The sequence below is a fragment of the Arachis hypogaea genome, chromosome 14 (assembly GCF_003086295.3).
Source record: "Arachis hypogaea cultivar Tifrunner chromosome 14, arahy.Tifrunner.gnm2.J5K5, whole genome shotgun sequence".
Classification (NCBI taxonomy): domain Eukaryota; kingdom Viridiplantae; phylum Streptophyta; class Magnoliopsida; order Fabales; family Fabaceae; genus Arachis; species Arachis hypogaea.
Genome location: NC_092049.1, coordinates 26,388,165 through 26,414,907, shown reverse-complemented (window position 1 = coordinate 26,414,907; position 26,743 = coordinate 26,388,165). Strand labels below are relative to the sequence as shown.

The 26,743-nt window shown below is 36.8% G+C and overlaps 1 protein-coding gene across 2 annotated transcripts; it reads left to right on the top strand.

Annotated features, from left to right (window-relative positions):
• Positions 1-8,693: 8,693 nt before the first annotated feature.
• Positions 8,694-16,345, top strand: LOC112741865 (putative glucose-6-phosphate 1-epimerase). Of its 2 annotated transcripts, none has more exons than XR_011870824.1 (9): positions 8,694-9,284; positions 9,843-9,917; positions 10,214-10,270; positions 11,067-11,227; positions 11,370-11,510; positions 12,675-12,777; positions 13,917-14,178; positions 15,484-15,728; positions 15,892-16,345. XR_011870824.1 is itself a non-coding variant. In XM_025791026.3 (9 exons), exons 1-8 carry the CDS (start codon positions 9,138-9,140, stop codon positions 15,696-15,698), a joined length of 999 nt encoding a protein of 332 aa, XP_025646811.1. In that variant the 5' UTR covers positions 8,694-9,137; the 3' UTR covers positions 15,699-15,728; positions 15,892-16,345. The 2 variants fall into 2 exon arrangements, 1 of the variants encoding a protein (XP_025646811.1); XM_025791026.3 differs by having other exon boundaries at positions 13,917-14,016.
• Positions 16,346-26,743: the final 10,398 nt, after the last annotated feature.

Below are 26,743 nucleotides of genomic sequence, written 5' to 3'. Positions count from 1 at the left end.
AATATGGAGGGTACTGCTGTGTGCCAGAGCTAGAACCACCTCCCGCCCCTGCAGGCTCACTCGCTCCAATATCATCGCCACTGTCATCAGCAATCATATCCGGCTCGACATCATCGTCCTCTGGATCATCAAACAATCCATCTCCAACCCCAGCCGGTGCAGCACACTGTAGAGAGGTCGGCAGAAATTCCCCTGTTCCAACCTCGTCGCCAACACTGCCATTGAGATCAACAGTGAACGAAGGGGAGGCGACAGGCTGGATGGGTGGCTCGTACGCAGGGACGGAGGAAGAAGCAATGGAAGGTCTCGAGCTAGAACCGGCCACCGTGGCTAAAGTGTTGGTATTCCGGTTTGAACCCCCCGAGCTGGATACCACATCAACCAACTTTGCCAACAGCTCTGGTGTTCTCACTTTGGAAAACTGCTGGCGACAATGAAACATGACTTGCAAGTCCTCATCACTCCCGATCGTGAAACAATCATACTTCACGGTATCTTGGAGCACCGTGATTGGAATGCGATAAAAAATTTTCTTAACCCTTTTCACACCTTTCAGACCAAGTTTCAGCAGTACAGAGCTAGCAAGGTCATCATAGCTTGTCGTAGGCCTCACGATAATACAAAGAGGATCCTTATTGGTGAACTTCACACCTGAACGAGTTTTTCTCTTAATCGATCCTCTGTGGTGAACCAACACTATAAAACTGTCTTCACTAGCTATCTGACCCCTCTAATGAGAGCAACTCACGTTCACATAATATATATACAGGTCTGGTCCACAGTAATTCGAATAATCCTCATTCGCACTATATATATGTAATTCGAACCACCTCAGTTCGAATTAGACTTTATTCACGTTTGTTATTAATTCGAATCTTTATAATTCGAATTATGCAGACTTCTCTTTTTATACTAATTCGAATTGACTCTATTCAAATTATGCTTTTGTAATTCGATCCATATTGCTTCGAATTACTTGTATGTATTGGTTGGGCATAATTCGAGCTATATTGATTCGAATTATGAAGGAATCTAATTCGAATATGGTTGCTTCGAATTACATTTAGTTAATTGATGAATCAGATTTTTATTTGGCTGAAATGTGTAATAAATTTCTGCCTTTGGCTTAAATGTGTTTTTTACCCCAAAATAAAATATGATTTAGCAGTTGAGTCATGTACTTGAGAAACATATTTAGTTGAGTTATGATTAATTCCTATGAATATCTAATTCTTAATACACACAATGTACATAATCAAATTAATAATAAATATTAATTCTATTTTTAACACATGATTTGAGTTATATTTTATAATATATATTTTTTTATTTTATTAATTTTATTTTCTAACACATAATTTCAACAATTGAAAAAAAAATTAGACGATAGACAAAAAGTAAAAAACGAGAGAATATAAGAACTTGAGATAACATAGCTATTTTAGTTATTTTATATAATATTTTAATTTGTTCATATTTATCTAAATATAATATAAAATACTATATATTAATATTTTGTATATTATATTTAAACATAATATACAAAAATAATTTTTAATATCTTTATTATATTATTTCTATCTTAATATCATATTCTATCGTGTTTACAAAAATAAATACGGCCTTAGGTATTAGTTTTTGTAGAATAACAAATTAGTGTATGGACTCTTTCTACACAAACATAGAAGTAAGAGCATTCCAAATGTTCGATCTCATATTAATTAATTCGATGTCCTATAAAATGTGCCATCAACATTTCGGAAATCCCATATCAATATCATACATAATTTAAAATTAAATGTAAAACTTAGTATTTTAATATTTAATTTTAATTTTATACAAAATAATAAAATAATAACATTTAATTGATTTTCTACTAAAGTAAAAAATCGTTTTTCAAGAGTAAAATATGATTTAATAAAACTTTTATTTTTAAAAAATAACTTATTAAAATTAATTTTTAAAAGATAATTTTTTAAAAATAATAATATCTATATTTGATAAATCAAAATAAAAATAATTTTTAATAAACACAAGTAATAACAAATATATTTGATAAAAGTTTTTAAAATTTAAAAAGATCATAATAGATATAAATATAAGAATAAATTTAAATAATTATTAATGTATGAAATTTTATTTGATTTTTTAATTTTGATAAATATAAATTAATTTTAAAAAAATAGATACTTTTAAAAGCATACATATTTTTCAAAAATTACCGCCACAAATACATAATCTTTTTTATTTGTCAAACATAAAGAGAGATGATTGTCTCTTTAAAAAATTTAATCAAACTAAATTTGAGACTATCTCATTTCAACCATTATTCTCAATGCAAAATAAAATTTAAAAACGTTCCAATTTATATACATGTAAGATTTAAAACTCTAAAAACATTTTATTAGAATTACTCTAAGATATTTTACCATTAAAAAAGTTAGGTACTTATTCTAGTACAATAATAAATTATCATGTTTCGGTATGATAAAAACATAGATAAATATAAATAAAATTTAAATTTAAGTTTAAAAGACTAACATAAACCTCTTCACTAATTTTAGAAAATTAAAATATTCTTTTAGAATTAAAATTTTTTAATTGTTGCTATAAATTAAATATTAGAAATTAATTATAAAAATATTAATTAAAATAATTTTTTAATCAATTTTAAGAAACAAAAATACCCATTTTGGATTATGTGTAAAAAACTACAATACTCCTTGAAATTAATGTTGCTTAATTTGAATTAGAATTAGAAACTTGTACTTAATTTGAAAAGACTAAAATACTTTATTTAATTATTTAAAAAATAAAAAATATCCTCTTATTTTGAAACTATATTATATATTAAAAATTTGGATTTGATTTTACTAAACTATTAATTTGATTTTGATTAATTTTAAAAGATTAAAGTATGGGTTTAAATTGTACTATAACGCGTAGCGCTCCTCTGGGTTTTTTACGTTCTATTAGGGTTTCACTGCGCTGCCTCCATGGTTTTGTTTTTCTTAGCCCTTTCTTTGTCAATTTCTTTTCTATCTCCTTCTACTTTCTTCTCCTAATTTTTTTTTTGTTTCTAATTTACTCTCACTTGGTTTCCTAATTTTGTTTCCCCTTCTAATTCATTTCTATGCTGGTTTTCTCTTCTAATTCACTCTATTTCCTAATTCACTCATCTCATATATTTTTTTTTCTCTCCGAAATCATCAATTATCCACTATACCTTCTAATTTTCTCTACACCATGAGCAACAAATCAAAGACTCAAAATTCCTATATAATTGACCATGATGACCAAGAGGATGATTTGATCATTTTAGCTGATGAAGATTTTTCTAAAAGAATTCAAGCCTGTACACGGAGTCTGTTTGAAAGGATCTTTTCAGATCGAATCTTTTCAGTATGTACTATAGAAGGAGCTCTCAATGCAATATGGGATAAACCAAAAGGATTCAGAGTAGTTGAAAAATTCAGGAACCAGTTTTAATTTTTCTTTGAGAATGACTCTGATGTGACTCGACTTGAGAGGGGTTTCTCGTGGTTATTCAAGAGTTTTTTCCTTCATGTTTGTAGATGGAAGTAGTTAGTAAACATGGAGGATAATCACATCTCTTATTTTCCTGTATGGGCACAATTTTGAGAATTGCTCGAACAATACAAAACGCTTGAGGTTGGCCGAAAATTGGGTAGGAGGCTTGGACAAATTGAAGATGTTGCTCTATTTGAAGTTAGAAGCAAAGATACACACATAGTGAAGGCTAAAGTGGAACTAAACGGTGATAAAAGAGTGAGGGATACACCGAAATTACTTGATCCTAATAAGAAAATGCTGGAAATTAGAGTTTGCTATGAACGTATAGGAGTGCTCTGTACTTATAGTGCAAAATTGGGGGTATGAACCTAAGAACTACCAATCTTTCATTGATGACTCTGCCCAAAACAATATCAAGGAAGTTAAAGTTGGTGAATGGCTTAAGGCAAATCAGGTCGGAAGGCGTTTAACTAAAAAGAGAGCTTTCTTCAATCATAATCAACCTCGGGATGCTTCTGTTCAAGCTCAACCGAAGAAAAAATCTCTACCTGCTTGGATTTTTTATAGTTTCTCAAAATTGAGTGTACAAGATGATCATAAAAAAAATAGAATAATGAAAAAATTGTTGCCAATTCGGGTTCTAAGGCTGAAAATGAAGGTGACTCAAATAACACTGGTACGGCTATTGATACTAATTCTTCTTCTAATGCTTTATTGGAGATATCTTATCCCCTGAATATTGTCCAACATAATAATAGTATCATGTCCAAGTTTAGGAAGGAGAATAAAACACCAAACCTGAAACAACTTACTAGAAAGTCCGTGATAGGTTTCAAACAGAGGAGTGAAGGTAACATTACTGAAGATATTTCAAAGAAAATTTGCCTCAATAATATTATCTCTGATGCTATGACAGTGGAGGATGCCAACCTTCAAGTGGCACCCAACGGAATATGAAATTGCTCTCGTGAAATTGTCGGGATTTGGGGAGACCCCTGACAATCCACAATCTTAAAGGGATTTGTAAATCTTACTCCCCCGAGGTTAGTTTTATCTGTGAAACAAAAAATCAATCTCGACAAGTTGAAGAAAAACTAAGATCTTGTGATTTTACGGAATGGTTTATTGTAGATCCGGATGGATTATTTGGGGGTTTGGCAATGACATAGAGGGATGGTTGTACTGTCTAGATTTTACAGCATGGTAGATTCTTCATTGCGGCATCAGTTTTGACAGCTGATTCTGATGATCCCTATGGTAATCTAGGTGTTTATCTCAGTTCAAATGATCAATACAGAATGGCTCAGTTTGCTGGATTAACTTCAGTCACACAACAGTTCCATAGTAAGATTATGTTAATGGGTGATTTTAATATCATTTCTAATCAATTAGAGAAAGCAGGTGGGGGTGTTAAATCTCCTTCTTCTATTGAAACTTTTAATAGGTTTATTGATTATATTTTCCTGATTGATATTGGTATGGTCAAAAGACCATTCACTTGATCGAATAGGCAGTATGGTGATGAATTGATACAGGAGAGACTGGACCGATTTCTGGTAGGAGTTGATTGGTAACAACTCTATCCTAATGCATCGGTTCTTAGACTATCAGAATTAGGGTCAGATCTTTCCCTCTTCTCTTAGACTCTAATATGAGAACTGAGAGATCTAAATGAAGATTCAAATTCCAAGAAAGATGGTGTTCCAATGATGAAATAAGGCAGATTGTTAGAGAGGTTAGGCACTAATAGATTGATGGTTTAGCCATGTATATCCTAGCTCAAAAAATAAAGCGTTGTCAGCATAAGATTGTCAGATGGCAGCAAGAAAATAGATCTAGTTTGAAGGTAGAGATTGATTCATTACAGTCTAAATTAGAGAAACTTTGTTTAGCAGGAATTCATGGAGGCAACATCATTTCAGAACTAGAGGACAAACTTGAGAAAGCATTGCAAAATGAGGAATCTTATTGAAAAGATAAGTCTAGAATCAAATAGCTCAAATATGGTGATCAGAATACAGCTTTCATCCATTAGAAATTTAGAAATCGAACCCGAAGGAATAAAAATTGGCAACTAACTAGCAGTGATGGTGAAGTGGCTACTTCAAATGCTGGTATTGCTTCTGTGGCTGAATCTTATTTCAAGAACATATTCTCCTCTACTTGTCATGAGAACCCTAAACCATTCTTTACTGATTTTGAACCTAAGGTTACAACTCACATGAACCGTAGGCTTCAAAGACAAATGACTATGGAAGAAGTGAAACATGCAACATTTAACATTCATCCTAAAAGTGTTCTAGGAGATGATGGTATGACAGCAAAGTTCTTTCAAAGCTTCTGGAACATCCTTAGTGGTGATGTGTTTCGAGCAGTTAATAGCTTCTTTTCAGAGGCAAAATTTTGAAGGGTTTTAATCACACTCAGATCTATCTTATTCCCAAGATTTCTTATGCTAAAGATATGGCTCACGTAAGACCAATAAACCTATCTTCAGTCTTTTATAAGATTATCTCTAAAGTACTTGTGCATATACTTCAGGGTATGATGACTAGACTAATTAGCCCTACGCAGAGTGCTTTTATTAAAGATAGATTAATCTTTGATAATGTTATAATTGCTCATAAGTGTATGCATTACTTAAAGAACAAAAAAGAGGACTCGAAAATGAAATTACGCTAAAATTAGATATGAGTAAGGCATATGATAGGGTAAAATGACACTTTCTTTGGTTTATATTGGAGAAGTTTGGTTTTGACTCCCAGTGGATTATGTGGATTCGAGAATTAGTGACAACTGTTTCTTATTCTATCATTGTGGAAGGACAACCCTATAGTTTCTTCAAACCAAATAAAGGTATCTGACAAGGAGATCCTCTATCTCCCTACCTTTTTCTTTCTTGTGTAGAAGGTCTCTCCTTCTTGCTACACAAGGCAGAACAAAACAGACTAATTCAAGGTCTTCAGATATATAGGCGATGCCCCAAGGTCAACCACCTCCTCTTTGCTGATGATTTCATCTTATTTTGTAAGGCTAATCCTGAGGCATGTTTAAACATCCTGCATTTATTAAATTTTTATGAAAGCATCAGTGGTCAGAGGGTAAATCTTAATAAGTCTGCTGTTTTCCTTAGCCACAACACTCTCTCCATTACTCGTTCACTACTGGCTAACTCTATGAATATTAATCATATTGGAGCACAGGATAGATACATTGGTTTGCCTTCTACAGTCTCTAAATCGAAAAAGGCTTCCTTTAGTATGATCAAAGAGAAGGTTCGAAAAAGAATCCAAGGGTGGAAGCGCAATCTTCTATCGTCAGGTGGTAGACAGGTATTGCTTAAGGCAGTAGGAGAATCTATTCCTATTTATACATTATCTTGCTTCAAGTTGTCTGAGGGTTTAATTTCAAAAATTCACTCTTAACTTTCTCAATTCTGGTGGGGACAAAAAGATTTTGAAAGGCGGATGACTTGGATTAGCTGGGACACTATGACCTGCCCACAAAGAAAAGGAGGCCTTGGATTTAAAGATCTCAGAATTCAGAATTTGGCGCTTTTAGGAAAACAGTTTTGACGACTTGTAACACAGCCTACTTCTCTATTATCCAAAATCCTAAGAGGTAAATACTTTAGTAATTGTAATGCTATAACTACAGAAATTGGAGTCTTACCTTCTTGGGGATGGAGGAGCATACTAGAAGGTCGAAAGATTGATGAAAAAGGTCTTAACTAGGCTGTGGGTACTGGAGAGAATATTCGAACCTTTGAGGACCCTTGGCTGCCTCCTTTGTATCCTTTAATGATATCTGACATGCCAAACAGACATGCTATTTCTGAGTTGGTTCCAAGAGTTAAAGATTTAATTACTGAAAATAGGAATTGGAATCAGAATCTCATTCAAGAATTATTTTCCCAAGACGTTGCTATCAGGATTTTGTCAGTCAAAATTCAGCAGGGTAAGGACAAATTGCAATGGAATTTGAACAAATCCAAGTAATATGATACAGCTTCAGGTTATAGAATTGGCTATTTATTTCACCATCAATCTCTGAAATTTTGTCCTAATTATATGCAGCAGAAAAGACCGTGGATTGATCTATGAAAGTTGAACTTGCCTCACAAAATTAAGCTATTTATCTGAAAAGCTCTCCATGGTCGGCTTCCGGTGCTTGCTTAAATTCACCGCCGCATCCCATCTATATTGCCAATATGCCCTTGCTGTCATGAAGCAATAGAAAGAATCACTTATTTTTTGATCGATTGCTCTAAAATTAAAGAAGTATGGTCTCAAAGTTATCTTCGTGGCTGTCTTCCCCCTTAGAGCCCTAACGATTTTTGGACACGGTGGGCTGTTGAAGAATGTTAACCGTAATCCTCAATTGTTGGCCATCATTTGCTAGAACTGTTGGAAAGCTCGTAACCAGTTAATTTTTGAAGGTTCTACTTCAATGCCGTCTGCCATTCTAATAAGCTCTGTCAAATTGCTATGTGAAATTCAAAGAACTCCTAGTTTAAATCATCATCTCCATGAGACAAACTCTTAGTTTTATTCAATTTGACTTATTATTCTTTCTTTTCTAAGATTTTTCTTCGCTTTTCGACTATGCACCATTGGATGAATACCTTCAATGTATTGTTTTGGAAAATTTCCACCTTTTATTATGCTGTTCTGCTTTTGAACATCTTTGTATTTTATTTTTTAATAATTAATGAAATATAACTTACTACCTTTTGGAAAAAAAATATAAGTTTAAATTAATGTTGTTAAATATATTAGAAAACATAAATTTTGTATTAGTTTTAAAAGACTAAAATGCCTATTTAGAATTAATTTTGAAGTCTAAAATACTCTTTTCAGGATTAAAGTTGTTTTTTTAGAAATTTGAAATTTGTTTTAAAATTTAAAAACAAATATAATATATAAGATTAATTTCAAAAAGACTTTAATGTTCTTTTAAAATTACGGTTGTGTTGGAGTGTAGAATTGTGAATTATTATTATTATTTGAAGGTATTAAAAATGGTTGAATAGATTTTAATATTATTTTTTAAAAGACGTAAAAAAAAATATTATTTTTTTAAAAAATAAGTTGAAAAAAGTCATGTAGAGATTGCGATGCAATTTCGCGGAAATACTCAAAAGAGGGTACTTAGAGGACAAAAAGGGCTTGATCGATATCTCTATCTTTTGGCATATACATTTATGCACCGTTTATTATGATTTGTCATCTTTATCATCATTATTATCAGCAGAAATTACTCTCTGGAATTAAACGTAGTTCCACTAGCTGTCATTTTGTTAAGTGCGAGTGTCAAATACAAATTATTTTCCCCGAATTATCGTCGGTATAATTATTAGAGTATTATACTTATTAACTTACGAGTTACCATTGGAGTAGTTTGGACCTCGCAATTAAAAAAAAAGGAAGGAAAAGAGCAAAACAAGAAGAGGTTGGAAGCAGTTGTCACAGAGAGAGAGAGCATACTACCTACTTAATAGGGGGATGCGGCGGTGAAGTTGAGGAAGAAGAAGAGAAAGTTAGGAAGAAGAAAAAAAAAAAAAGAGAAGCTTGAGTCAGTTGATTTCACCTCATATAATTATTATGAGTGGCGAAAAGGAAAAGAGCACTGTTACCAGTGCTCCTCCTTCTCCTTCTCCTTCTTCAGTTGCTCCTTCTGTTGAATTCTCCAAAGGCATCAATGGCCTCCAGAAGGTTATTCTCCGCGAGTCTCGCGGTTCCTCCGCCGAGGTATCTCTCTGTCTCTCTGTCTCTCTCTCCCTGCGTTTCCGATCTGCTTCATTTCATTCGCCATTTCGTATTCTCACTCTCTAATCACCGATTCTCGTTCTCTCGCTTCGCCTTATTTTGTTTTCCTGTTTTCGGATCTAGATTTTCTATTCATGATTTAATTTTTGCATCGATCTGAATTCCCGACTGGTTTTGGTGAGAATAATCTGCGAAATCAGCGTGCCGATAGCGTTTTCTGTTGTTCGGTTTTGGTGTTCTTGTTGTCAATTTTCCGAGGAAATCCAGATTTTGAGTGAAAATGTTTATCACTTCATTCTACAGGTAACCGGCTATTGTGTAGGGAAGACTGAGTATATTTACTTGAGGTTCTGTTATAGATTCAGTTATTGCAATAACTGATCGTAACTAACTCCGATGCGGTTGGTTGCAATTGCGTGCCACGAAATTGATGAACATAATTGTTCACCTCGATTTAGTTTCACTCAATAGGATTATTGGCTAGGTCTGGGAGATGATTATTGATAATGCCTTTTCATTTGTGTGTATTGTGGTTTTCAGGTCTACCTGTATGGTGGTCATGTGACCTCTTGGAAGAATGACCATGGCGAAGAATTGCTTTTTCTCAGTAGTAAGGTGCCGCATGCAATTTTCGTTGTCAAATGTCAATAAAGATAAAACTAAATAAATAAATAAATATACTTTAGATCTCTTTTTTTCTGCAGAATGTTAGTTTGCCTTGAGTACATTAAGTGTCTAAACAGAAATAACATGAATTCTAAAAGCTGTAGTAGTACTTATGGTGGTTTGAGATATAAAGCAGCAATAAATCCCATTCACTCTGAATTAATATCTTTTCTTTATCTTGATAATTGTGGGCCAAATTATGTGAGTATGGCCTATTCATCTTTTCCGTCTTGTTTGCTGTGCAGGCAATATTTAAGCCACCAAAGGCAATTCGTGGTGGGATTCCAATATGCTTTCCGCAAGTACGTAAATGTTAGCAGTTACTGTTCTTGCATAATGCTTTTATCATGATGATAACACTGTCTTTGAAGGGCTAAAAAGGGATATAAGAATGCAAAAGGACATTTTTTTTGGGGGGGGGGGGAGTGTTAATTTGTAGTGTGTTCAGAAAACTTTGCTCTAACATTCTCAAAATGATACATTGTAAAGATAAATCCCAGATTATGAAATCTCTGTGAGAATAACAAAAATGTAGTACCAGATCTCTACTAATCATATTATTGGTTGAAGGTTCAATGGGGTATGTTAAAATCGGGGTGTTAGGGACTCAAATATTACAGGATGTCCAAAGTCCTACATCAGGTAGTATGGGATGCTTGATGTTGTATTTAAGGAGAGTGGTTCTTCATCCTTAATGGCTAGCTTTTAAGGTGTGGTTTCCCACTTTCCTTAGGTGATTTGCTGGCATTGGGATGGTTTGTATAAAAAGAACAAGTGGGCTTTTGGTTATTATTAACATCACTGCTGCAATCAATGAAAGACAACCATTATTTTTAAACTTTTTTTGGAACCCTTTATAAGAGTTTTCATTTTGGAATTTACTTCTGACTTGAGGTGATCACATTAACTGGAATTATTGTGAGATTCTAAATAAAAGTAAAGAGAAAAACAATTGAAATCATGTAAGTGAAATTGAAAAAAATCTTACAATCTATTTCTGAGTATCAATCATCACACTTAATAAGTGGCTTTCTAAAATTTGCTGGTTATTATCAGTAGTTGTTGGAATAAATGGTCATCGCAATTCGCTCTTTGCAGTTTGCAAGCCATGGCACCCTTGACCAGCATGGCTTTGCTAGAAACCGGTTCTGGGCTGTTGATGAAGATCCCCCTCCTTTTCCAACGAATACTTTGAACAAAGCCTTTGTTGATTTGATTCTTAAGCCCTCTGAAGAAGATACGAAGATTTGGCCTCATAGGTATTCGATGGGAACATACAATATTATGATACCTATGTGTAGAGTACCTTGTTTAACTTTCATCCTTCTATTTCATCCTTCTATTTCATATCATGATTCAGTCATATTATTTTTTACTATATTCCTTTCTGCTTGCATGTAGTTTTGAGTATCGTCTAAGGATAGCTCTGGGACCTGGAGGAGACCTTATGTTGACTTCTCGGATCAGGAATACAAACAGTGATGGGAAGCCATTTTCGTTCACCTTTGCTTATCATACATATTTCTCTGTATCAGACATAAGGTAAATGCTTGAGATCTTTTTTGTCTCGCTCAATATCGAAGTTTCAATGATATGATCTTCATTTATATACTAATTCTGTTGGCACAGTTAGCATCTTTGTATTAATCTCAATTATAGCAGTTCATTAGTCTTGTAAGAAGCTGTTATGCTATTAATATTGATTGGTGATGAAGGTTGTAATGATTAGTTGTTATAATTGTCCGACCATATTCAGAAGCTCCTAATTGTGGCATCAAGAAGTTAATGTATGGCTTGGGCTTTTTAAGTTCTGTTTGGTTTGCAAGAACGTTTTCTATTTTATTTTTAGTGTTTTCAGTTTTAAGAATTTGTGCAAAAGAGGTGAAAACAAAGAAACACCGTTTTTCTTTTTTTTTTTTTTTTCACTTCTTTCTTTACAAAATCTTGGAAATAGAAAAGAATTGGAAATAAAAATAGAAAATGAAAATACTAACCAAATACAACCTAATTTGGCTTTTGGGTGAGAGGATGTATAACTTTGGATGCTTGGTTAAAAGGAGTATTGGAAAGTCATAAGAAAACTATAAAAGAAGCCATTTAAAAAGATGTTGTTGTACATTGTTTAACAGATTTTAGATAGATCCTAATGACATCTGTTTAGCCGTGTCTGCGATGCCATAAGGTATAGTTGTCCTAGTTATGTATCTTTTTGTCGAGATCTATTTCAAGTTCCTCATAGCAAACAAGGAATTTTCTGGTTAGCAGTTGGGTGTCAACTTGATTCGCAGGCCAGAATTGTTGATCTCTTCCTTACTAAGTAAGCTGTTTGTTAAAATTTGTATGTGAATATGAAAGTCAGCGTGGATTTATGGATTCGGGTGTATGAATGTTCAGAGTGATTATGCAGAATCGCAGATTATGAAAGTGTGCTAACAGTCTAACATAGAAGTGATGAGCAACAGTAGTTTCTTTAATTAAATGTGCAACATGCATATGTTATCACTGGTCCAGTTAAATATTCGGTTCATATGTACTTTAAAATGCACCTAACTGCCTGCTTAAGTTTGGTCTAATTGATCTTGAATTAAAAATGTTCATCTATGTAACAGGCTTCATTTTTCTGTTCCATTACACACTGCTTTTACATTGTTTTTTTAATATAAATATATAGACTGAGTTCCTAATTAGTTTATTTTATTTATTCAGCGAGGTTCGGGTCGAGGGATTAGAGACCCTGGATTATCTTGACAACTTGCAGAACAAGGAGCGTTTTACTGAGCAGGGGGATGCTCTAACATTTGAATCAGAAGTGAGTGTGGTTTTTCTTTTTCTTTCTTTTTTCTAGGAAGCCCCTGTATTCTGATATTAAATATAGAGTTTAATTTGAATATGCTTCAATACTTGATTATCTGGACTAATAGAAGATGCTTTTCATTTTTCATTCTTCAGTATTCAGCTTTCAGTTTAAAATTTGTGTTTTCTATTGTTGAGTTCTTGCCCAAAGTGGCCGTAAATGCTATTTCAAGATTAAACCATTAATATGTCTTTACCTATGTTTAATTTATTGCTAAAGACTGTTCATAATACATAATCACAATTGGTGGGTTTTTATTGCATTTTCCATGTTTCAAGGTTGATAGGCTCTTGTTTTAGAGGCTTGCTAGAGTTAAATCTATTTTAATGTCTCTACCGAAAAGTTCAAGCTTTTGCATCATTTTGTATGAGATGTTTCTTAACAAATTCTTTCCAACCCTTCACCATGGCTCTTTTCTTTTTGTTGTCTTTTCATTCTTTCCATTCTTAGCTTTTATTTTATTTTTATTAGTGATTCGATGCCTATCCTTCACATTTTTTCTTTTTATTTGAAGTTTTTGAAAATAATTAAAATAACTAAATATGTATTTTAACTAAAACTTCAACTTGGGGTTTGGGGGATTAATGGTGAGATAGTGGTTAAATGTGACTTACAGATTTTGTAATAGTCTTTATTTTATAGATTTTGTAGATATTATATGTTAGTGGACTTGAAAAACAATTCAATATAACTACTAGAGACCAAAAGGTAGTTGCCATTGCAAATCCTCTTTATATTTGTGCATTGACAGATATGGATGCTTCACTCGGTTTAACTTTAGCATAGTAGCAGTAGCTATGGCCTAGGATGTCTTGATTGATGCCACCCATTCCACATCCGGGTCTAGGTTTGGACCCTACCCCCTCTGTGAAGATAAACATATCTTAACAAAATCTTTTCCCCCATAAATGGAAAGATCAAAATTAAAAGTATGCACCTAGTTTATATACTTCTGTGCCCAGGAATTTAATATTATTTATTATTTATTTTAAATAATACTCATTCTAGCCACATGTATGTAGCCAATTCTATTGTAATGATGTTTTATAAGATTTTAGTTTAAGCTGATATTTCTCGTGTTTTTGATATGATAGGTTGACAAAATATATCTTAGCACTCCTACGAAGATCGCAATTATTGATCACGAAAAAAAGAGAACATTTGTTTTGCGCAAAGATGGCCTTCCTGATGCTGGTGAGTATTATCAAGCTTATCTCATATGCCTAATATATGTGTGCCCCATTCATAAAGTACTGAGTGGGACCCCTTTTATTGTTTTTGCTTTTATCTTTCCCTTTTTTTTGGTTGGATACTAGTATGATGTTGAAGAGAGGAAGAACACAGAGATATTGGAAGGTACGGTGTCCTCTTCCAAAATAATAAGCAACAGAGAGAAAAGCTGCCAATGGAGCAAAACTTTATAAAACAATCATGAGATTACACTAGATATGGAATAAACACTTAAGTGTATTGCACATGATTTGCATGCTAAAAGATTTGTCAATGCGCATTAGCATAGATTGGCACTGCCACAAAGGTTTAGCTTCCTTTCTTTTCCAAAGCCAACAAAGCTAGTCAACAAGAACTTATCCGAGGTTTTTGGCACATCTTACACCCGTCAAAGATACCAAATAAAGTGAAAGTATACCATAATAGAATAGATCTAAAAGAGACGTTTTAAATATTTGAACTCACCTGAACATGACACATATCATAGAAAACACCTTGGCTTTCAAATTTGCAACATTTCATTTATGTTAAATTTGTTAAGCACTATTTTTTAAATAAAAAAATTTAGCCTTTGTTAAGTATCTAATAAGGGGGAAGACCCACTCTCCTTATATACAACATCAAGCATCCATCAAGCATCCCATACTACCTAATGTGGGACTTTGAGCACCCCATAATACCCAAGTCCCTAACAACCTTCTAGGAATGAACTAGGAATTTGAAGTATGATACTTGATACACTACAGAATGGCCTAGAAGGATCAAGAGATCAAGACCTTTCTAGAAGACAATTGGACAGTGATGGAATCCCAAAAGGTCTTTTAATTCTAAGGAGTCCATATTGTTTAGTTTGAAAGATGGTTGGAAGTTGGAACTTCCAATCATAAGTAGTGTCTTGTAAACTAAATTTTTGGATAGAAGAATTGCCTGAGGAGGAAAACAAGACTTGGGAGAGGTTTAATCAAATGATGAGTCTTTTTCCCAAGGGCACTTGTCATTTTTTAAGCTTTATAATTTATATATACAAGAACAGAATGAGATACAGTGAAGGTCAAGTTTTCTGGTATATATCTTATAAACTTATGGTTTTTGTTTTTCACTCCATGTCTAAATCTTTTAAGTTTCTAAGTTACTCCAAGTAATGATGTTTAATTTAAGGCTAGGCTATGGCATTTTCTTGATCAAACTACAATGTCTTTGAATTTCTTGATTTGGTGTGTTTGAGTTTGATTTTAAGCCACAGAATTTAAAAGCAGTACTTATGAATTTGGGAGAATCCAAAGCCATGATTGAAATTAATAGCTTAATCTAACACAAGCAAACAATTATGTACAAAGGGTGAATTACATATGCCTCATTATAGTTTTATTAAAATTCAATTGTATGTTGTTTAAATGGCTACCTAAATGTATTTTTCATTTATCCATCCAGTGGTGTGGAATCCTTGGGATAAGAAAGCAAAGGCTATGGCTGATTTTGGTGACGACGAGTACAAGCATATGCTCTGTGTAGAGGCTGCTGCTGTTGAAAAGGCCGTCACTTTAAAACCTGGAGAAGAATGGAAAGGGAGACTAGAACTTTCAGCTGTTCCATCTAGTTATTGTAGTGGGCAGCTTGATCCTCAGAGAGTTCTTCAGGGCAGCTGAATTATCAATATTGTGCTGTGTCCTGTACAGGTAGTAACTGCAAATTGATATATAATATATTTCATAGAACCCTTTTCGTTTGACTTTAATCACGTTTGATGTTTCGACTTTTGAATACTGTAGAGTTGAGGAGAAATTATTCTCTATTTTTTTCCCATGACATGTTTATTTATTTGGAAATCTTTATCTGCAGGTAGCTTGTTGCGACAATTATGGTTTTGTTGATGGGAAAGTGTCTCAAGTGATTTTGCCCCTTGATGTTCCATTTAAATCTTTGTTGAACGGATGAACTCATGTTGCATAGGATTTTATTGAACTACTTTTGTTTACCCATGTAATGGATGGCTATTGTTGTCATGACAGACTGAACAAAGCATATAAGCAGAAGAGTTCACTCCCATGAAAGATGGAAATTGCCGCCTACAATTCAACAGCTTTTCACGTTGGGTTGAATGGCCCAGACTCGGGGATTCTTTCTGAATCCATAGTTTTTTGGATTCTCAAATACCCCGTAAATTGTTTATTCCTAAATGTTGTAGGCTAAATGAATATGTCATTGGAGAATATTTATAATATTAAAGGAATGTATCACAGTTCACACAGGACCTGTTGACTGGTATAAAATGTATTTCTGGGCTATTTTGCTATATGATCCTATTTTGCTTCTTTTACCTACCTAGTCAAAACACATGTTAACAGAGAATGCTACTCAGGTAGGTGATATGCAGATATACTTTGATTAGGTTAGGACTTACGAGAATGTTTTTGCTAATCGGTCTGTCTAAAGTTAAATATTTTGAATTACAACTGATCCTATTCATGGTAGAATTTTGAATCAGGAATATATTTAGACACAGTATTAGAAAGATGCATCATCAGTCATCACTATATTGACATCACACTAAAAGTTTACTCATCCAGATTCACACTTTTTTAATTAGCACTTTGTCTTGCTGAAAAATAGAGAGGAAGAAAACTTATTTAGGGGTATGGCTTTAAACTTCTAGACAAGTTCATTCCTAGACAGCGGTAAAACGGAACCTATTATTAAAGGTCCAAGTGCAACTGGATTACTGGAGAGATGATGGCATCTATTTGAGAAGCATACAGGTTTTTCTCCATATAAAATATTAAAATGATTTAATTCCCAAAACAAATAAAACCAGATTATGACGTTTTTGGTGAAGCGGTTGGATTTCAAGAACAGTTCTAAGAATTAAATAAGTAATATTTTATTTAGGAAACTTCCCCAACCAAGTTCTCATGATGATAATGCTAGCCATGTTGACATGTTCACTGCACTAGAGGCAGCATAATCTGAATTATGAAAATGGAATAGTAATGACTAATGAGTAAGGTATATCTTTGGCATATTTGTTGTTTTGCTAAGACTTTAATCAAATTAAAGATGCTGAGAGTAGCGTGTAATACTGCAACCTTTCGCTGTCATGTTCCTGAATACCAGTGGATTATTCTTCTGCTGCATGGTGCATGCCCCATTGTTTGTTTATAGTAACAGTCTAGCACACCACATGCTTGTGAACTCATCGAATCTCATTATCATCCCTTCCATAATTAGCCTCCCTACTTTGTCGTTTGTCCCCAATTTGTGTATAGATAATGCTAATTAAAAAAGTGTGAATCTGGATGAGTAAAGAAGAATTTGTCACGTGCCACAAGTTTTTTTTTTTTTTTTTTAAGTAAGAAAGAAAAACCGTAGCCACTTAGTAAGCCTCTATTGAACTTGAAGTAATGTTTCTAAGAGATAATTCATTTTTTTTTTTTGAAAGCAAGAGCTCAACACAAAACAGTGGAACAACAGGACTAACAGACACAACGAACAAGTTTAGAAACATCAATATCCAAGCACTCTGTACCTGCCAGGCAAATCCACATCCTAAAAACAGGTAGTGTACATGCTTCACCTCGTTATTACAGAACACACATTGTCTTTCTGGCTGATAATTCCAAACCTACTAAGCCTGTCTTTTGTACTCACCCTACCTATCAGGACAAACCAAGTAAACAGCTCCATTCTCGGTGGAACTAAACCTTTCCAGATAGTCTTAGTGAAGCTGTAATTGGTAACTTCCTCTGGGATTATTTCCTCCTGCCAAACCTGCACAAATGAGTTAGTTGAAAAAATACATTTTTTTTATCATATATTTTCACACAACTCTATCCTCTTTGCTATTTATTAGTTTCACAGGTCTCAATACCTCGTGTAATTGACTCAGAAGTTCCAACTCCCATTGAAAAATCTCTCTCCTCCATTGGAAATTCCAAATCTACTCTAACCCATCCCAGAACCCACAATCCCCTATAACAGATCCACATTGGTTTGAAACAGAGAAAAGTCTGAAGAACCGGTCCTTCAACGATCCATAGAGTAACTATACATCCTCCCAAAAGCGAGTACGCCGCCCATCACCAACCTCCATGGACAAGCCTGTAACCATCTTATTTCTTATATGTTGATTCGTTATTTGCAATTGGTATATATCCTTCCAGGGGCCTCCTCTAGTAGGTAGCACTTGAGTTTATAGTAGCTCATTAGGATTTAGATTGTTACAGGAGCACATCACTTTCTTCCACAATGAAAAATCTTCCTTGGAAAACCGCCACCACCACTTAAATAACATAACTGTGTCACGAATCATAGCATCTCCAACTCCCAACCCTCCCAGTTTCTTAGGGGCCTGCACCACTTCCCATTTAACTAATGTCATCCCATTACTTTCATCCTCCTTACTCCAAAGGAATCCACTCTGCAAAGAGATCAATTTTTCAACAACAGCTTTCGACATCTTAAACAAACTTAGATAATACACTGGTAAACTATTTAAAACTGATTTGATCAGCATCAACTTCCCAACTTTGTTTAGTACTTTAGCTTTCCACAGGCTGAACTTCTCCTCCACTTTGTCTATTATGGGCTTCTAGGTCTTCACCAACCTCATATTTGCTCCTAAAGGGATTCCCAAATATTTAACTGGAAGGGAATCTCCCTTACAACCCAACAAACGACACATACGCTAGACCCATTGCTCGTCACAATTTACTGGAATCAAGCTTGACTTGTCAAAATTAATGCTGAGCCCTGACATCAGCTCAAAGCACCTCAAGAGTCGCTTGTACTTCTTGATAGTCTCCTCTTCTGATGGGCAAAACAGAATTGTATCATCCGCAAACTGGAGATGCGATAACTCTATACTATCTCTCCCAACCAACAATGGTGATATACGGCCGTTCCTGACTGCCTCTCCAATTATCCGATGTAGCACATCTACAACCAGTACGAACAAGAAAGGTGAAAGTAGGTCCCAAATCTCATCTTTTGCAGTACTATGTCCACAAAACTCCACTTGACTCTATCATATGATTTTTGGAAGTCTAACTTAATTATCGCTGCCTCCTCCTTCCTCCGCTTAAGCCAGTTTACAGTTTCACATGCGATAAGTGCCCCATTATGTATTTTTCTGCCTTTCACAAATGCACTCTGAGTCTCATCTACTAGCTCTGGCATTACTTGTCTCATCCTCCTAAACAATACCATGGAAATATCCTTGTATATGCACCCAACCATACTAATAGGTCACAAGTCTTTAATTTTCCTTGCACCAACGAACTTTGGAGCCAGCGCCACCCAAGTGATATTGGACTCCGCCGGTAACCTGGATGTCTGAAAGAATCCAATCACAGCTGCTGTGAATTCAGGCCCTATCTCGTCCCAACCACTCTTAATAAAATTCATGTTGTACCTGTCACAGCCTGGTGCCTTAGAAGACTCACAGTCCCACAAAGCCTCATTGATCTCCTCAGCAAACGGCAACATTTCCAACTTCACAGCATCTTCCTGACCTATCCTACCCACCAGACCGTCTGTGAAGCCCATCATAGGAGAATCTTCCTAGTGATATAAATCCTTATAGAAATCTCTACTAGCAATTTTTATCCTAACTTGATTCCTGACCAGTCTGCCGTTGATTAGCAATGTATCAATCCTGTTATTCTTCCTTCTTGATGAAGCTATATTGTGAAAGTATCTTGTATTTTTGTCCATCTCCTTAGCTTGTCACGATCGGGACATCTGCTTCCAATGAATCTCTTTTCTCACATACCACCTCTCACAGCAAGTGACTAGCGTCTTCCGTCTAGCCTCCATCGTTCCGTCATACACTCCATTTCTCACCATATCATCAATCTTATTAATTTCTTCCTCAAAGTTCGTAATCTTCTTGTCCATATCACTAAAATTGGCCTTATGCCACCTCCCTAACGGAATCGTCAACGCCTTCAATTTATCTGTGAACTAAATCTCTCCCAAAACTCTCCACTCCTCCTTCACCATTCTGAGGAAGCCTTCATGTGTAAACCAGGAATCTAAGCTTCTGAAAGGCCTTGGACCTCCCCTCAGTTTTTTGTCTTCTACTATAATAGGACAATGATCTGACAATCTCCTTGGTCCACCTTGTACACGAGTCTCCAGAAACTCCTCTAACCACTCTAGGTTAACCAGAGCTCTATCAATACGACTACAAGAACGTCCCCTAAACCATGCGAACATACGATTAGTGAGCGGCAAATCCATTAAGTCCATATCTTGTATCCAAGCCTTGAATTCTTTCGCAGACCGAGGTAAAACACCAGTACCTTGTCGTTCTTTCATATGTACTATTTCATTAAAATCTCTCATATAACAACCAGGCACCTGACATAACCCAGCTATATAGCTCAGCTCTTCCCACACCTGCAACTTCGCATCCCTGTCATGTGCACCATAGACCAAGAAAAATGCACAGTTGAAACTACACTTTACCAGGACCCCTTCAACACACAACCATCTCTTCCCCTTATAGCAGTTATTCAATTTAAACACTGATTCATCCCATATTAATAAAAGTCCACCTGCTGCACCTTCAGAGCCTACATATTCCCATCCCGCACCATCTTGCCCCCATATTCTTGCCACATCATATCTCGTCACTATCTCCCTTTTAGTCTCAATCAAGTCCAACAGATCTAATCTATGTTTATTCTTAAGGTTCTTCACCATGCTAAACTTCCCATCACCCCTTAATCCCCTAACATTCCAAGAACTAAAAATCATTTAAAAAGCTTCTGACACACTTGTTTTTTATGTTTGGGTCTGCAGCGTCTCAGTTTTTCCTTCGCTTTGCTATTTTCCTTTTGTGATCTATTTCTTCATTTTGCGCTTGGAGTATTGCCATAATGTCATCGTCCTCATTGTATAGCATGGCGCCTGACTCCTTTCCCAACTCCCAGGTTCTTCTGTTCTCCAGCATCTACGCCTCCAAATTTGAACACTGAGTATCACTGTCTTTTGCACCTGTCTCCCTTAGCTCATTCCCAAGATCATTCCCTCCACTTTCGTCTTCCTCATGCCCGACAACCAACCTCTTTTCACTTTGGACAATAACCTGACCTCCATCTATACCAGGTTCAAGTTGGTCATAGGTCTCCGCACACAACTCTGGACTCGCGTGCTCCCCTTGAGTGCCGCCGACAATTACCTTCACGCCTCCCTCTGCACCAACCACGTTTGAGCCCCTCCTTTCACCGGCTCCCTTCTAATTTTGTTTCTCATCACCATTAGCCCTACAATTAACTCTGGCCACCTGTACTTCTGCCCTGCCGCCATCCTCGAAGTTGGGATCTTCACACGCTGGCCCTCCCGGCCCGAGTTCATCAGTGAGTGTTCGAGTAGCTCCATCGCGGCGTAACCTGTTGCCAAGGCTTGGTGACCGCTGACTTCCCCCGTGCCCAGCCCCAACGAACGTGTCTCCGCCATCCTCGAGGAGTCCCACGCTATTGATGTTGCACCCATACCAGTCACCCACATCGTTCGGTGATATGGCCAGCACCCGACTCGGATCTCCCATCTCAGGCCCAATCGTTGAACCGATAGCTTCAGGTGATGTTAGGCCCATCTAGCTATTAGCCCCCTTCTCCATCTTTTTTTGTGGCTGGCCCAACCTGCGTTTAGGCAATTTGCTTTTTGTTTGGCCTTGGTGGACCCCTTTCTAGCCCATTAAATACACATGTGACTGTCCTCTCAGACTCTGCCTCCTCCCTTGTAACGATACCTCCCTCAAAATAAGTCATGCCTTGATTATCGCCAATAATTACTTGATCAGTTACGATTTTCAAGCGATTGTGGTAATCACTATCATCAGTCCATTCATTCATAAATCTTTGTGAAATTACTAATCTGCCCTTGTCTTCTTCCTCTCCTCGTCTTACCATCAACAACATCTCCTCCTCTTGACCGCCCTTATGCAATGAAGCATATTGATGTCGCTGCAACAAATCCACTCCTGGCTCCTTGCTCGTTCTATCGTGATTTCTTCGCTCACTGTTCGTTATCTCTTGATCACCAAGTCTTCCAACACATTGCAGGTCACACGCCTCATGTCCAATCTCCTTTACTAAAACATCATATCCCCCGGTACCAATAGTGATATGAACCCATTCTTGGATCCCGTCCATTACACACGTATCAATCTACACACGACCTACCGTGAAAGAACTACACAATTTTGTCTCTCTAGCACACCCAACTACTTCGTTCCATTGGCCTCCTATCATTTTAAAAGTGTCCACAGACCATGCGTGTAACGGAGCCCCAAAACATTCAAGCCACACTCTACAAGTTTCACTGTGCTCCGACTCCTCCCACCTCCATATGCTGTGGAACAAGTGGAGTAGGTGATTCATGTTCAACGTGTAGGTTTCTTCAGCATGTATAGCACTATCGAAAGTCAAGAGAGCTTTGTATGCTCCCATTTCCCTGGCCTGGAAAACATTAGGCAAGTTCTTCGCGACCATTTCCTTTAGAGAATCAAAGTTAATAGGCTTCGTCGTGCCCTCTACAAGGCTTTGCTGCAGCCATACCAAATTTTCTTTTGCCACTGCGACCTATATCTTCTTTGTCCATCCGTTACCATGCAGGTCTTTTTCGACTTCCTTCATCCGTAACTCACGTCCAGATGACCCGGCATCATTCGGCACTACTTCGCTATGCGGCTTCCGAGACATTAGATTTTGTGTGTCTGCACCTCTCTCTCCACTATTCGTGTTCGTTACCCTCGACGCTATTCTGTACTTAGCTTCCCCCACAAAAACAACCTTATCTCTCAGCCGCAGTCGATTCATTTCCGCTATAGCTTTCAACGTCCCTCCTTTCGTTGTGTACCGAATGAAAGCAAAAATGTATATACTTCCGCTTTTTCATTTTCGAGATAGATATATATCATTAATGCGTCCCGTCCAGTTGAACAATTGGAACAGCTCTCGTTTTGATATGTCTTCAGGAAGATTACTCACAAAAACGGTGAAGGATTCATTCTCCAATCGTCAATACTCTTCTCGGTTCCAAACCCTAGGATCATTTCTATGTTCCCTAGATCTTACCCTCCCAGTGTTTTCCGCCCAGACTCTCGCTCTCTCTCTCATTATAATTATTTTCCTTGTTGAATTCCTATTGTAGATGTGCGAATTATTGTTAGAGAATTCATTTATTGATGGAGGAAATCCATCCAATGATTAATTTTAACTGTTTCTACGGCTAGACGCCTGTTGTATTGTGACAAAAATATGGTATATTAAGGGGAAGAGTATAAGCACTATGATCTAATCTTAGTTTGTTGCACAATTATTCTCAAGTCCATGTCCAATGGTTGATTTTCGCAATCATTTTTTTGCAGCTTGCTTCCCCCTTACTAAAAACCATTTATTAGTTAGTAAAACATTTGAAAAGTCTGACATTGCGAATTCAATATAGTAGTTGGAATTGGGAGATGATCACATGCCATTGAGTTGACAATAATCTCATAAAGATGCAACATTTGCTCAGCTTAACATATTCTATAATCTATATATACTGTACTACCTTATTTGTCTCTGAAATTAAAATGTCAGAGTTGTCAATGCATGTCTTTCAATCATCTTTATCTCATAAGCATAAACTCAATCACTCACGCTTCATAGATAGCCGACCAGAGAAAGAGATCATCATATTAAACCTTTTTGTAACCGTTTAAAATTAGATAATGGGTAGTTTTGCACGGTTAGTTCCACATCATCTACTAAAGCAGTTTCTAACAAAACTATAAGTAAAAATAATTCAAATTCACTCTTATAAAAGATACATAATGATCTTTTACAACTTGGAATAATCTTCATTATTGCTATTATATTAAAGGAAATATTAATGAGTTAAGAATAACAACATGGAGCTTTGTAGATTGTTCTGGGCATTTGATCGAAACACTCAAAACAGAGAAGACATTTACATGGTATTTTTGTTTCTTGTTTCTTAATACTTCCTAATTATTTCATGCATTGAAGTTTCTGCATTAAAAAAAAAAAAAACATTTGAAAAAATGTAAGTTAACATCTCTTGGAAATTAAATGCTCTTTTAATATAAGCAATACATTTACATGGTAAATAGTAAATACTATTGCAACGAGTCTTTGTCAAGATGCTAAAAGAGAGGTGTTCATACCCTGACCCAACGCTAAGGCCCAGGACCCAAGTAAAAAGGCCCAACCAAAAAGGGTTGACCTCACCCAGTATCAATCTTCGTCTTAGGAAGTCGGTACTCGTCACGACTTGCTCTAAAGAAGTCGGGAACGAGGGTTAGCTGGCAGATAGGCATTCATTTAAATAAATAACTGCCCCTAGAATCTCTCTACCCACTTCCACAAGCCATATCTTAACTTCCCTAAGATAAAGGGACGGTTAACACCCTAAAAAAGTGGCACTACTCCAACGGTGGTTATTGGTTCACCACTATAAATACACTGACACTTCTCAGGTATCTCTAAGTCCCAATACTCTCTAGACCTGTTAACACTCTTGCTAACTTAGGCATCGGAGTGTTTTTGCAGGTACCACCCCCCATTCTTTCGCATGCACAAGTCGGACGGAGGGCGCCGAGTTGCAGATCCACTTGAGATCCTCCTCCTTCATACGTTTGGGCCAACCCACGCCGTCCAGCCAATTAATCTCCGGTTACTCATCGTAACATTGGCGCCGTTGCCGGGGACCCGAGAGATCAACCAGTGATGGCGGATAGATCCCCTAAAGAGGGTCATGTAGAGACAGACTCTGAACAAGAGAATCTGAACACCGAAAACAATGAGGCAGATTTGACCCTTCACCAGGAAGCCAATGACTAACACAGGGAAGGCACCTCCGGAATAAAAAATCCGAAGGTGAATTCTTCAGAAGGGCGCGAATCAGAGAAAGAGGGACCATCCCATGCAACTGAGCTCATGGGATTAGTCCATAGTCGCCTCGAACAGTTAGAACAGGAACGGGAGCGACAAAAGAAAACTGAAAAGAACCTAAAAGAGGAGATGGAGCGACGAAAAGAGTTAGAAAGAAAACTCTTAAAGTTAGAATCCTCCCTCAAAGGTCAGAACTCCCGTGACGGTAGAGAAGAGTCGCCCCTAGGGGGGAAGATCCTTTTAGTGAGGACATAATGAGGGCAAAAGTTCCGAGAAACTTTAGAAGCCCCGATATGGACCTCTACGACAGAACCACTGACCCGAAGCATCATTTGAGCAATTTTAAAAGTCGGATGTATCTGGCTGACGCTTCTGATGCTACACGATGCAAAGCTTTCCCGACAACCTTGTCGAAAGCGGCGATGAAGTGGTTCGACAGCCTCCCCCCGAGGTCGGTTACCAGTTTTGAAGACCTCTCAAGGAAGTTCTTGATGAGGTTCTCTATCCAGAAAGACAAAGTAAAACATGCACCAAGCCTCCTGGGAATAAAGCAGGAGGTCGGAGAATCCTTACGAGCCTATATGGAAAGGTTCAACAAAGCATGTTTAGATATTCAAGACCTGCCCACAGAGGCAGTCATAATGGGGTTAGTCAATGGGCTTAGAGAAGGTCCCTTCTCACAGTCCATATCCAAAAGACACCCTATCTCTTTAAGCGATGTGCAGGAAAGAGCTGAAAAGTACATCAACATGGAGGAAAATGCTAAGCTGAGAGACCTGAGTTGGCGACCTGGGCACCCTCCCTCAACAAAAGAGAGGGAGAGGGAAACCAAGAAGAAGGAAGAACTCGGTCTCGATAGACCAAGAAAATATCACTCTTATACTCCTCTAAAAGTCTCCATAGTGGATGTATACAGAGAGATTTGTAATACGGAAAGGCTGCCACCCCCAGACCCATTAAAAATAAAAAAGGGGGGGAGCTGCAACGACTACTGTGAGTACCAAAAGATATATGGTCACTCCACAAACGACTGCTACGACCTTAAAAATGTGATAGAAAAGCTGGCTAGGGAAGGTCGGCTCGACAGATATCTCATAGAAAGGTCGGATAGTCATGGGAAGAGAAAGCGAGATGATACGGATAGAAGAGACCCACCACCGCAGACTCCGGAGAGACATATCCACATGATCTCAGGAGGGTTCGCGGGAGGGGGACTCACCAAATTCTCTCGCAAAAGGCATCTCAAGAGAGTCTACCAGGTCGGAGGAGAGTCATCCGACCTCCCTACTATTTCATTCACGAAAGAAGATGGGCAAGGAATAATCCCTGGACATGATGATCCAGTGGTAATAACTATGATCCTGGCGAATGCCCATCTCCATAGAACCCTAGTGGACCAAGGAAGCTCAGCGGACATCCTTTTTAAGCCCGTTTTTGATAAACTAGGGTTGGATGAGAAAGAGTTGAGAGCTTACCCCGACACCTTATACGGATTAGGCGACACGCCAATAAAGCCACTAGGATTTTTGCCCCTCCACACCACTTTTGGAAAAGGGGAAAAATCAAAAACTCTGAGTATAGACTTCATAGTCATCGATGTAGGGTCAACATATAATGCTTTAATCGGCAGAGCTACCCTTAATCGACTCGGAGCGGTGGTATCCACTTTCCACCTTTGTATAAAATTTCCGACCCCAGCGGGGATAGCAACGGTAAGGGGGGACCAGAAATTGGCAAGGAAATGCTACAATGAAAGTCTAAACCTGAGGGGAAAGGGCCGAGAAGTCCAC

Coding starts and splice junctions, on each gene's coding strand:
- LOC112741865 (XM_025791026.3), top strand. CDS start 9,138: ATGAGTGGCGAAAAGGAAAAGAGCACTGTTACCAGTGCTCCTCCTTCT. Junction 10,271..11,066: donor TTCCAATATGCTTTCCGCAA/GTACGTAAATGT, acceptor CGCTCTTTGCAG/TTTGCAAGCCATGGCACCCT. Junction 14,017..15,483: donor AGATGGCCTTCCTGATGCTG/GTGAGTATTATC, acceptor TTATCCATCCAG/TGGTGTGGAATCCTTGGGAT.